The sequence below is a fragment of the Zonotrichia albicollis genome, chromosome 21 (assembly GCF_047830755.1).
Source record: "Zonotrichia albicollis isolate bZonAlb1 chromosome 21, bZonAlb1.hap1, whole genome shotgun sequence".
Taxonomy (NCBI): Eukaryota; Metazoa; Chordata; class Aves; order Passeriformes; family Passerellidae; genus Zonotrichia; species Zonotrichia albicollis.
The window spans coordinates 3706841-3719889 of NC_133839.1; the positions used below are offsets into that span (position 1 = coordinate 3706841).

Below are 13049 nucleotides of genomic sequence, written 5' to 3' on the forward strand. Positions count from 1 at the left end.
CATTCCAGCTGTGGATTTTGTGGGGTGGATTTTGGTATCTGGTACTTCAGTGTCCTTCAAACACTGCAGCTCTGTTGGACCCTTGTTCCTGTGGGCTAAGCCTTTGGCAGTGGCCCTTCTGCATTCCAGGGGTTGTGCATGGAAAACTGCAGGAGCAAATCCAGGGAGCTCAGGGCTCTGGGATGCAGGGGGAGCAGGCCAGCTCTCAGCTGCTGGATGCTGAAGTAGCCACACTCCTTCCCATGTCCTTCATGCCCAGAACAGCCACATCTTGTCCTGGCTCCAGGCCCTGCAAAGTCATTCCCAAAATCTTCTGGAAAGAACTGGTCAGCAGGTAGAGGTGGGGAGGGGCAGAAAAAGAAGTCACATTACTTTTGTCTGTATCTTAGAGCTGTAAAATCCAGCAGCCTTCTCCTCCTTTGCCTTCTGCATTCCCAAAATAGTTTAATCATATTTTGCTTGAATTTTTCCTAGGTATTGCTCTGTTCTGGGGGATTTACAGTCCTGTAGAGAAACTCATGGCTTTGCAATGCAAAAAACCCCCAGGCTACTTGCATGTGTGAGATGATTTATTGTTCTTGATAATCAATTTTTTACTGCAGCTGTTTCAGGTTAATCCCGCTATTAATATCCTGAAACCACTGAAGTGCAATCCCATTACACAAAGCCCAAACTCTGCTCCTGAGCCCGTGGCACAGTCAGGCAGATCATTGCAGCCCCTGCTCCAGCAGCTCTGAAACTCAGTGACCAAATGGCCCTGGGCTGCTTTGGTGGTGGCCACTTGCTGGGGAGCTCATCCTGCCAGTGTGAGGCTCGATGCTGGGCAGAGCATGAAGCTGCTGAATGAGGGAGTGGAAAAATAGATTGATTTTATTTTTCCCTGCAGCTGAGAGCTGTCTGGCAAATCACAATGGAAATCAAGCAGGATGGAGCAGGGGTTTGATCTGGGGAGGGGAGAGCAGTGGGAGAAGCAGGGGGTAATTCAGGTAAACTGAGTGGACTTGATTTTGTAATGAGCTGGGTAATTAAGAGTCCAAACTGGGCAGCAGCTTTTGGGTTGGTTTTGACAAAATCAGAACCAGGTCGTGCTGGCTGTGGGTTTATTTTTGGCTTTTTCCCATAGTCCTGCAGCAGTGGATGGGGACAGTGAGCAGAGGGATGTAGAGCTTGGATTTTCAAAGGCATTAAGGCTAAATATAGACATTGGTTATTAAGATTTTTCCGTGAATGTTGTAAACAAATTAGTTCCACTAGGTAGCTATCTGCATGCCTAGGTGCTTATGTACCTCTGAAAAACCTTCCTGGAGGAGCTATTTGTTGTCTGGCTTCAGTCTCCAAACTTTCTGAGCTGGGAGAGAGGGAAGTTCACCTTCCTGGGGTAATTCCGAGCATTTGGTTGAACTTGTGCAGTGAAGAGTCTATCGCTCCACTGCCTTTATGGAGAAAAATCTGCTTCATTTAGCAGGCAGGAGCCCTGCAGCTGAGTGATGTGAACAGTCCCATGACACCAGCAACTCTTGTTCTACATCTCCTCAGGCCCCAGAGGCTGCAGGGATATTTGCTGGAGCTCCAGACATTGTCACTTCCAGGCATCACTTTTGTTTGAACAAGTGGTGGAGAAGGATCCCCCTGCACCCGCAGCTCCATCCCTCGTGGCCTAGAAATTCATCAGCTGCTCGAGGCTGCTTGGCATCACTGCTGCAGTGTTTTGTTATTGTCACACATTTCCATTTCTCCCGAGCTTATGATAAGCATCCAAATTAAACTGCGGCCTCCAATGTTTTTGATATTTCCAGGCAATATTGATAATGAAGCTTGTGCTGTGCTTGTCATTTACTCAAAGAGCTGCGAGCACCAAACAATCTCCGTACACAGGGATTGTCTCATCCATCACTGCGAGTCAGTGTGCCTGTACCACGGTGCACAATGACATTACCCAGGGATTTGGGGCAGAGAAAGTGGAACTGGGAAGCCAAAAGATCTTTTATGGTGGGGGAAAATCAAGATTTTCTGTGTGTTTCTTCCCTGTGGAGTGGGGGTAATGCTCTAGTGAAGAACTGGAAGTTGCCTTCAGCAGGCAAAACTTTGGTGCTGCCCATTACAGGGTGTTGGTGGTGTTTGAGGGTCCCCAGGACAAGGAAAGAGATGAGAATCTTGACTCCATGCTTCAGAAGGCTGATTTATTATTTTATGATATACATTATATTAAAAGAAATTATATACTAAAACTATACTAAAGAAAGAGAAAGAAGACATCAGAAGGTTAGACAAGAATGAATAATAAAATCTTGTTACTGACCAGAGTCTGACACAGCTGGGCTGGGATTGGTCATTAATTAAAAACAATTAACATGGAACCAATCAAAGACTCACCTGCTGGTAAGCAACCTCCAAACCAGATTCCATAGCAATCAGACAATTATTGTTTACATTTCTTTTCTGAGACTTCTCAGCTTCTCAGGAGAAAAATCCTCACGAAAGGATTTTAATAAAATATGTCAGTGACAACAGGAGATGCTGTTTATGGCTGTATTTACTTCAGGAGTTGCTTTGCTTTGCTGTCGCATCCAAAAATCCTGGTGCAGACCAGGTTCCCTGATGAAGGAATCCCAGTGGATTGGATACAGATGCCCCATGGGGAACACTCAGTCTCGTGTCCATTTATCTTCCCAGCCACATCCTTTGCAAAGGCCACCTGACCTCTGATTAAAGATGGAGGCCAGGAGATGTCAGGGAAACAGGAATGGAGATTTCCTTTGGTGGACAAGGAATTAATAAGCTCTGCTGACACTTCATCCCAACAGAAGAACATATAAACAGAGCTCCCACGCTGGCTCTTACAAAATATCCTGATTTATGTGAAACTGAGCCTGGTGGGTGATGTAAGGCACTGGCACAGCCAAGCATCACCCCAAAGCAGCTCTCTTATCCTGAAGGAGGAGAACAGGGGCTGACACAGAAATATGGCTTCTTAAACTGCTTTTTAAAAAATCAATCCTTACAATATCAATGTAAGTCCATTCTGGTGTAATTCCATCACTGCAATCGGGTTACTCCAGGCTTTAAATCGTCCTTGATCACAGAGCAGCTCCAGATGATAAATGGAGCTTTCTTTCTCATTTTGGGATATTTGGGCCAAATTCTTGGCACAGGTCAGGTACAGATAAGTGGCACCAATTTGTGCATTTCAGGGTTTAATTGATTTTTCTATGTAAATTCTATTGTTATGCTGTACTTTGATTTTTAATACTCTGTTCATAAATGAAAAATTCATCCAAAATATGAATGCTGGTTAATAATTATTCACCAACCATATTTTAATAATCAACCAATGATGTTTTATCAACATCCCGCAGCTGCATCACCTCAGTGCATTTCTGTGAATGAATTAAACCTCAGAAGAGAGAGATCAGCTCAGTTCCCAGGGGCGAACACAAAACCTCTTTGAAAGAGCAGACAATTGCACAGAATAACAGTTTAACTTGGGGAATGGAGAATAATAACAGATCCAATTGAAAGTGCAAGGGAATTTAGAGAGGAAAAAATGTAATTACCTGCTCTGGAAAGGAGCCAGACACTGTTTAAAGTCTCATTCTTCCCAAATATGTCTGGGAATCTTTAATGACAGCAGGATAATGAGACATGGCATGTGAGAAAAGCAAAAACAAGCTGTATTTTCTTTTCCTTGATTCTAGAAATATAGAAAGCCCTATAATCTAGAAATATCTGCTGGTATTTCAGGAACCTGTGTGACACAAGCTTGGAGTTGTGACCCTGTGTAGAACAAAGCAGAATGAGAAGAGATGCATCTCTAAAATACAAATAAATATTTATTGCTTGCAGGAAAATAAAAAAGCTTTTGGAAAAAGAATGAAAATTAAGCAAGAGGTGTATTTAATTTAATTTTCATTACTGTGAACTGTGAAAACAGCTAAAAGAAAAAGAAAATCCTTTCATTTGTTTATTTTAATAATTTGTTTTCCCATCCTAGAGAGCATGACCAGCCTCATCCTCCTATAAATATCCTTTCTTCAGTCTCTGTTGAATGTGAGGTGCATGAAATTTAGGATTGGTGAAGTTTATCATCCTCTGATATCTTTTGCCCAGTGCTGGACAAATAAAGGGATGCCAGCAAGAGCTGCCTCTGTAATAGCAAGTGACAAGCTCATGTTCCCTGAGTCTGAGGGAATAAAAGCCAAGCTCAGAAGTGCTCCTGATGCTAATTAATTATCAACCAATTTCTGGTAAAATTCAAGTGGTTTCAGCATCTTTTATTTATACCTGTGCAAGTCTGAGGATTGAAAATGATGGGGTTTGGTTTGTTTTTGTTTCTGCAACCAGCAAGAAGTGATTTTTTTCAAACGTTAAGTGAATGGGGAAGTTGTTCCAACAGCTTTTGGATTCACACGTGTTTCATGTGACACACACCATGAGGTTTCAATTAGCTTTTGGGCAATTTTAAACAAGAAAGCAACACAACCAAGCAAAAGATTGTTTTAAATATGAACTGTTGTTGTCTCCATTTGTTAACTGTCAAAATGAAATAGGTAAAAACTCATCACATGTTTTTTAAAGCAACCTAGAGCTGAAATTTGGAGGGATTTTTGTCTGAAAATTTAGTGTGATCAGCACCAAAGTATTTCAGGGGGCAGAAAAGGGCAGTGTTCTCATTATCACCTTACAGACAGAAGCTGTGAGTCTGAAAATCACCATCACCCAGGAGGAAAACAACACCCAGTGCTGCCTGTGGCTTCAGGGCAGAGCCAGACCCCTTTGGACCTCTTTGCTCCAAACCCTGTTTGATCCCTGGTATCCCCTTCAGAGCAACCTGCTCTGGGGTCACCTCTGGGTTCAGCTCAAGTGATTTAATTAACAGGGAACATTCCTGAAAACACAGGAGCAGCTAATGAGCATGGTGGGTTTTGGATGGGACTGGGGCTCAGGGGGTCAGAGGGAGACTTTAATGATTTTGTGGCCTTGGTGTGAGGTGAGAGGAGGGCAGGGGCTTCTGGGGCTTGGGGTCAGATGAGAAGAATCTCATTTCTGGGTTGTTGCTGCTCCAAAGGAGCCTGGATCTGCCCCAGCTGACCCCACCAGGTTTTTTTTGGCTGTGACACATTTTGGAATAGAGACAGCATGTAAGGGTGGCTTGGAAGTAAATGATGCCCCTTCCAGCCCAAACCATTCTATGATTTCCTGTGACAACCTGAGCGTGTCCCCTTGCTGGAGCTGCCCCATCTGTGACAGATGATGTAGGACCAGATTTCCTGGGTTTTCCTTCTGCCAGCACAGTCTGGCTGTGATGCCACAGCTCCCAGTGCCCCATCCCAGCACCCAAGCCTTCCTTCAAAGCCCAAAATTATGGCCTGAGCTCTTCTCCCCATCTTTCCCTTTATCTTTCACTGATGCAAATATCCCCCTGAATGGATGGGCACGCTAAACCCATTCACTTAACCGCTGGGCCCAGCTGAAGGTCACCCTGAAAACACTCATAATTCCTATCCAGCACTATAAATATGCATTTGATTCATTGTCTCCTGTCCCTTCCATCACGGGGGATGGAGGAGGCGGGCCGGCAGCCCCCCCGCCTCTCCCGGCAGCGATGAGTCACTGTCCTGGCTCTGAGGCTTCATCAGAGCGATATTATTTGACAATAATTGTAATTTATGCTCTGAAAGTGCCGGGGGAGCTGCGTTCAGGGCTTTCAATGGCCCTTGGGATGTGATGGGTGAGGGTTGGGCGGGATGGGGGTGGTTGGGGGACATTTGAGAGCCTCTGGCCAAGGATGTCCAGGATAGTTTTCAAGCCCCCAGAGCACCAGTGGCTCTGTGCTGGGGGTGACACCAGAATGGGGGTGTTTGAGGGACATTTGGGAGCCCCTGGCAAAGGATGTTCAGGATGGTTGTGAAGCCCTTGGAGCACCAGTGGCTCTGGTATCACACAGGTGCTGGAGGTGGCACTGGGATGGGATGACACCTTGGGGGACACTTGGCTCTCTGGGAGCCCCTGGCCTAGGTTGTCCAGGATGATTGCAAAGCCCTCAGAGCACCAGTGGCTCTGTGCTGAGGGTGACATCACGATGGGATGACACCTCAGGGGACACTTGGAAGCTCCTGGCCAAGGATGTCCAGGATGATTGTAAAGCCCTCAGAGCACCAGTGGCTCTGGTATCACACAGGTGGGTGACACCAGCAGTGGGGAGGAGACACCACAGCCCAGGAGAGACCAAAGCATCCCTGGTGCCCTTGTCACTGCTCAGCCGGGGGCTGCCGCAGTTCCAGCGATTAGAAAGCATGAAAGAAATCAAACCAAACGCCAGCAGCGCCTTCCTGCAGGGGTTTAAGTGGATTTTGGCACCAAAGGGGCTCAGGAGCGGGGAACGGTGAGGCCCAAACCGGCCTTGGCCGGGGGCTCCCCTCACAACTACGGGGCGTGGCCTGGCCGTATGGAGGCGGGGCCAATCAGCACAGGGGCGTGGCTAAGTTAACAGAGCTAGTTAGTGGGCGTGGCCTAAACTCAGGGATGGATTTGTGGGCGGGGCTTACACCGCCCTCTATGGACTATCACTATGAGGGGGCGTGACCGAGGGCGTGGCCGGCGCGGTGTGGGCGTGTCCCGCGTGACGCAGTGACGCTGCCGCGGCCCGGCCGGACGGAGCGGCCGCCATGGCGAGCCAGTCGCAGGGCATCCAGCAGCTGCTGCAGGCTGAGAAACGCGCCGCGGAGAAGGTGGCCGAGGCCCGCAAGAGTGAGTACGGCACGGCCCGGCACGCCAGGCCCTGCCGCGGGGGTGTGATGGCAAGAGAGCTCGGCCCGGCCCGGTCTGGCCTGGCCCGGCGCGGCCGCCTCAGGCCTTGTGGCCCGGCGCTGAGGGCGGGGGATAGCGGGGATCCCCCAGCCCAGCCCCGGGTGTGCTCAGGGATCCCCCAGCCCTGTCCCAGGGTGCTCGGGGATCTGTGGGGCTCCCAGGAGAGCAGCGCTGGAAGCTCCCCACGAAGGCTCAGTGCGGTGTGAGGGATCGGAGCCGCGCCGGGATCCTCCTGCAGAGCCCAGCTCAGGAGCTCGGGGGCTCCTGGCTCTCTGGAGGACACGGTCACCATAACCTGGCCTTGGCTTGGGGCTTGGCTGTGCCTCTCACTGTCCTTCTTGCCTTCAGGTGGTGAAAACAGTGTGTTTCAATATCAGTAATTAATAGAGCTAGTCTGTTTCCATATCAGTAATTAATAGAACTGTTCATTCCTAATAGATCCAAGTTAGTTCTCCTGTTGTGCAAGAGAAATTCTGGTTGTAAAGACCCCCCCAATTTTGCAAATCTTTTCTGCTTTAAACAAGTACATATGTATATCTCTGTTTATATGGCTTGCAGTTCAACCCCCTGACAGTGTTGCAAGAGGCAGATTTTTGCAGTTCACTCCAGTGATGATAGTCTTGGAGGGGAAAATGTGGTGGGAAGTCCAGGAGGGGAAGTTGAGGCAATGGCCAAGACTGCTCTTGGTTTCACAGCTGGTCTGGTCTAAGATTTAATGCTCTTTCTATTGGGCTTTTTTTGAGATCTCACAGAACCTGCACATTCACATTCATTGGGGCAATCCTAAACACAGGTACACACTTGGAGAACTTAGTGGGAGCAGCCCTGCAGAGAGGACCTTGGAGGTTCTGGTGGGTGAGGGGCTGGACATGAGCCTGTAGTGCCTTCACCACCTTTATGGCCAGACACATCCTGGGCTGAGCCCAGCGTGGGCAGCAGGGCAGGGGGGATTGTGCCCCTGTGCCCAGGTGAGACCCCACCTGCAGAGCTGCCCCAGCCCTGCCCAGCACAGGGAGGAGCTGGAGCTGCTGTAGAGATCCAGGGGAGGTCATGAAGCTGGGGCCAGCCTGGGAGAGCTGGGGGTGCTCACCTGGAGAAGAGAAGCTCAAGGGAGAGCTCAGAGCCCCTTCCAGGGCCTTAAAAAAAAAGGAGGGAGAGGGACTTTTTATATGGAAAGTGACAGAGAGTGGGGTTAGGTGGGATATTGGGAATTAGGAATTCTCCCCTGGCAGGGTGGGCAGGCCCTGGCACAGGGTGCCCAGAGCAGCTGGGGCTGCCCCTGGATCCAAGGCCAGGTTGGATGGGGCTTGGAGCAGCCTGGGACAGTGGGAGGTGTCCCTGCCATGGCAGGAGTGGGATGGGATGATCTTTAAGGTTCCTTCAGCCCAAACCAGTCAGGGTCTCATCCTGTGACTAAGCCAGACCTGATGTGTGCCCCTGCTCTCACTGCTCTGTGGTGGGAGCTCCTGGCTCGGTGACCTTGGCCGTGGTTTGCTGGGCTCCTCCTGAGATCACCACACTCAGGGAGGGGCTTGGTTTGCCCCTGCAGAGGGAGCAGACACTGTGGTGGTGGCTGTGCATGAGGAAATCACACTCTCAGTGCTTTCTCCTGTTTCTTTGCCTTGGTTTGTGCTGTGGAGCAGGGAAGAACCGGAGGCTGAAGCAGGCCAAGGAGGAGGCCCAGGCCGAGATCGAGCAGTACCGGCTGCAGAGGGAGAAGGAGTTCAAGGCCAAGGAGGCAGCGGTTGGTGTTCTCCATCACTCTCTTATTTCCAGCCCCTTTGCTATGCCCTGGGGCTGCCTGGCCCTGGCAGCACCCTCAGGGTGGAGTGAGTTGCAGCAGGAGCACTTCCCCAAGTGCCTTCCTGTGAGGCACAGCCACGTGTCTCAGAAAATCCCGTGGAAGTGGCTCAGGACAGGGTGTGTTGGTCTCAACTGGCAGGGAAAGAGCTTAATGAGCTCCTGAGTGACAGCCTCCCAAAAGAGACTGAGCTCATTGCTCCTGTCACAGGCTCATTTCCTATGGTGCTGACATGGCAGAGACCACTTGCTGTGTCCCTGGTCACCAGAAAGGAAGGCTGAGATTTTTATAAAGATTCTCCAAGGCTAGGAGCAATGTGCTTAAAGTGACTCCTGGGTGTTACTTTCATGCACTCTCTAGTGCAGTTGTGCCCAGGGGTTCCAGCTGTCTGTACAGCAGGACCTGTATTTTGGGCACTCCTTAGAAACTCATGGGATAAATGGCAGGGAGTTGGAACAAGATGATCTTTAAGGTCCCTTGCAACCCAAATAATTTGATGATTCTATAAAAGAGGATAAAAGGCAGAGGGGCTAAGGATGAAATATGTGGACAAGTTTAAGGTGAAATCTGAGCAAAAAATGCAGCAGTACTTTATTTAATATTAACATTAACATTAATGTTCCCTCAAAAAAGATTAATGTGTGAGATGCTTCAGAATAACAAAATACAGAGCTTGGCATGGTGATTCATTTTTTCCTTTGCTGTTTGTAGGCCCTTGGCTCCCATGGCAGCTGCACCACTGAAGTGGAGAAGGAGACTCAGGAAAAGATGAGTGTAATCCAGCAGAACTTCCAGAAGAACCGGGAGGTGGTGATGTCCCAGCTGCTGTCCCTGGTGTGTGACATCAAACCCGAGATCCACGTGAATTACCGCATCAATGGCTAGTGCTGGCAGCAGGGAGCAGAGTCCTGGCACTGCTGGGAGTCCAGTCTGAGCTTCAGGTGCAATGTACAGCTCTTAGCCATACCTTCCCTGTCCTGCTTGTCCATGTGTTAAATTATTTCAGTGAGCCCTTGGAGTTCTCTTAGTTTCTCTTTTGACACAAACTCAGAGCTTGTTCAAACATGAAGTGGCCATGTGTCAGATGTGTGCTGAGTTATTAAATATCTAGATACTTTCCAGCTGGCACAGGAGTGATCCCTTTCCATGGTGATAATATTCAATGAGAAGTTTCCCTCTGTGAAACAGAAAAGGGAGAGAGCTGCTGGCCTGTGTCAGTAATTGTTAAACCTGTGTACCTGTATTCCTGTTGACCAAACTGCATTTCTCAGTGTGTTGTTAAACCTCTGCACAGGGTTTAAACCCTGTAAGAAGAATTCTCTGGCTGTGCAAGTCCTGGCTGATCATTTTCAGGTGCTTGAGTTTCTCTGTAATGAATCTTCTGTATATTCTGCTGTTAGCTTGAGGTACAAGTCTGGCACAATGACACCTGAAAGTAAAAACACTTCACTCCAAAGCCTCTGCTCAGTCTGGTTCTTCCTGCTCACTTGTTCTGTGAGAATGCTGGCAGGCCTTGCTGGGCACCTTGGAAGTCTGGACTCTGCAGAGTGACCATCAAGTATTGATAAAAGAAAGTTTAAGAGAGACAGCCAATATCTGAAGGTCACAGCAGGTAAGTTAAAACCCATTACAGAGCTCCTCCTCTTGGCTCCAGTCTGATGCTTTACCTGCCAGATCATTCTGAAAACCTTCAGGAACAAATGTTCTTGTGACCATTAGGGGAAATAAAATGGTGCCAGTTCATTGGAATAGTTTGATAGCCAGGTGCTGCACAGTAATTACCCTTCCCTGGGTCCAGTGCTGGTCACTGCGTGTTTGTACCAAGGTCATCCTGAATCCTGCAGCATCCTGTGCCTGGGAACAGAGGGAAAGAAGAGTTCTGGAGTTGTCTGCATCACTTTCCAGCTCTTTAATCAAAGATACACACAAATAATTGAGAGGTTTAATTTGCTTTCTTCCTCTTACCAGCAGAATATTAAATGCAGCTTTGTTTTTTTTGTTGAGTTCAAATTCCAGGCTTTTTGTGGAAAAGGGACCTCAGCATGTCCCTGATCTGGCCTAGGAGTTGTGCAGGTTGGGATCTTTGAAGGAGCCTCCTGGATGCTGTTGTGTTCCTCAGACAGAACATCTTGATTTCCACAGCTCCTCAGTGAGGCATTGCAAAGCCTCTTGGACCTCTGGAATTGTGCTAGGGAGGGAAAAAAGCAGGATGGATGTGGATGTGAGTGTGGCAGCTCTGGGGTCTCCTTGTCATATTTTATGGTAGTGCACTGTACTCCTGGAAAGATCTCTTCAGGAATTGAAGCTATTAAACGGGCTGTAAAATTCAAACAAAAGCTTCTTGCAAGGTGAAATGTGCCTGGCTGGGGGAGAAGCCAGGTGGGTACAAGCAGAACAGGATCAAAGCAGTTTTAATCCATGTGCTGTAATGTGGAGAGGTGTTATGGCCTCATAAAAGGTTGCAGCCATGGTAATTTCACTGTGTCCTTTGCAGATGAGACATTTCTCCCTGTTGAGAGCAGGTGCTCAGGCTCCAGCAGGACGCTCCTCAAAGCCCTCCTTGCTCCAGGCTGTAATTAGCAATTTCATTCCCTCTCTTATCAGTAACAGACTGAGACTCTGTCCAGAAAAAATGAAGTGTATGCTCCATTTTCTCATATTGGTTCATAAGTTTCCCTTGGTTAATGAGGACTTTTATTCTTCTTTAGAACAGAAGCAGGAGAAAAAGGGGGAAAAAATTCATCATGATTATATCTCGTTGCAAATGTGCTGTGAAGAAGCTCCCTTTAGAACATGCAGAAGTGTTAATGTATTACAAGAATAATAATTTTCTATAATACTTCCCTGAAATTTAACAGTTGAGATTGACTCCAACTTTGCACTGAAGGAAGCATTTCCAATTACTGCTCTCCAGGAAGGCTGCCTTGGTTTGTGCAGTGCAGAGATTTTATTTCCAGTTGAGATTCTTTCATCTTGCTCTGTGTGCCTAAGGTAGGCTGTGCCAGGGAAATGCTCTGCAGGAACAATCCTAACACAGGTATGGAGTGGGACACGCTGCTTCTTGCCCCTGAAATCTGATTTTTGAGGCATTTTGCAGGAAGTTTGAGGAGTAGGAATGAAGCCCACAGCAGCTGTTAGAACAAATTTGTATCTGAATTCTTCCTGCTGCTCCTCTACCCAGGGGAGTGTGGCTGCTCCATCCCTGGAAGTGTGCAGGGCTGGGTTGGATGGGCTTGGAGCAGCCTGGGATAGTGGGAGGTGTCCCTGCAGGCAGAGAGAAGAGAGGGTGATCTCTGGGGGTTCCTTCCAATCCAAACCACTCTGGGGGTCTGTGACAATCCCTCAGGACTGAGCCACAGCCTGCTTGTGTACCACAGAAAGAGCAGAAGCTGCTCTGGGCCCACACACCACTGTGAGATTGCCTTGATCTGGGCTCCCATCCCTGGAAACACCACCTGGCTCCTGCTCCTGGGGACACTGCAGTGTCAGAGAGTGTCCAAAGGAGGGACACAGGGATGGGGAAGGGTCTGGAGGGGCCCTGAGGAGCAGCTGAGGGCTCATTGCTCAGCTGGAGCAGAGTGAGGGCAGAGCTCCCCGGGGCTGCAGCTCCTCCCAAGGGGCAGCTCCATCTCTGGTCTGGGCCAGGGACAGGAGCCAGGGCACGGCTGGGGCTGGGCCAGGGCAGCTCAGGCTGGAGCTCAGGGCAAGGCTCTGCCCCCAGAGGGTGCTGGCACTGCCCAGGCTGCCCAGGGAATGGGCACGGCCCCGCGGCTGCCAGAGCTGCAGGAGCCTTTGGGCAGCGCTGCCAGGGGTGCCCAGGCTGGGGCTGCTGGGGGGGCTGGGCAGGGACAGGAGGGGGATTTGATGATCCTTGGTGTCCCTCCAGCTCAGGAGATTCTGTGCTCTTGTGATCCTATGAAATAAAGGAAGGAAATCACCTCTAAGCCCAGACCTGGAGTCCAGAAATCACCTCTAACCCCAGATCTGGAGAGATCTCCTTAGTGGGGCAGCAATTCTGGCTGGCAGTGCTTTAGCAGGGGCTCCCCTGGCAGCTGCATTTGGGCACTTTCACAAGCAGGGTGAGGACATTTTCCTGCTCTGGAGGTCCAAGAGCCCTTCCCCTCTCTGCCTGGAGCTGCCAGGCTGGCTGTGCTGGATGGCAACTTCAGGATATTCAGGGTGTTCCAGGGGCAAATCTACATTTGGCAACCTTAAATTCCTCATTTTTCTGCGTTTGTGAGGTCAGTGCACAGTTCCTGATGATCTTTATTCAATCTGGAGCTGTTTTTTCATGGCAGATCCAGCCCTGTGAGCTGCTGGCAGTCCCTCCATGCCTTTCCTGCCATCCCCAGCTTTGGGCTCCTGCTGTTTTCTCCCACCCTGGAGCCCAGCTGACCCCAGAGCAGGCAGAATTTGGAGACCCTGCAGAAAATTCAGCAGT

At 49.3% G+C, this 13049-nt stretch overlaps 1 protein-coding gene across 1 annotated transcript; it reads left to right on the plus strand.

The window, feature by feature from the left end:
* Window positions 1-6587: 6587 nt before the first annotated feature.
* On the plus strand, window positions 6588-9669 carry ATP6V1G1 (ATPase H+ transporting V1 subunit G1). The gene is made up of 3 exons (XM_005495991.3): window positions 6588-6747; window positions 8451-8551; window positions 9320-9669. The coding sequence occupies exons 1-3, from the start codon at window positions 6666-6668 to the stop codon at window positions 9491-9493; spliced, it is 357 nt and encodes a 118-aa protein (XP_005496048.1). The 5' UTR covers window positions 6588-6665; the 3' UTR covers window positions 9494-9669.
* Window positions 9670-13049: the final 3380 nt, after the last annotated feature.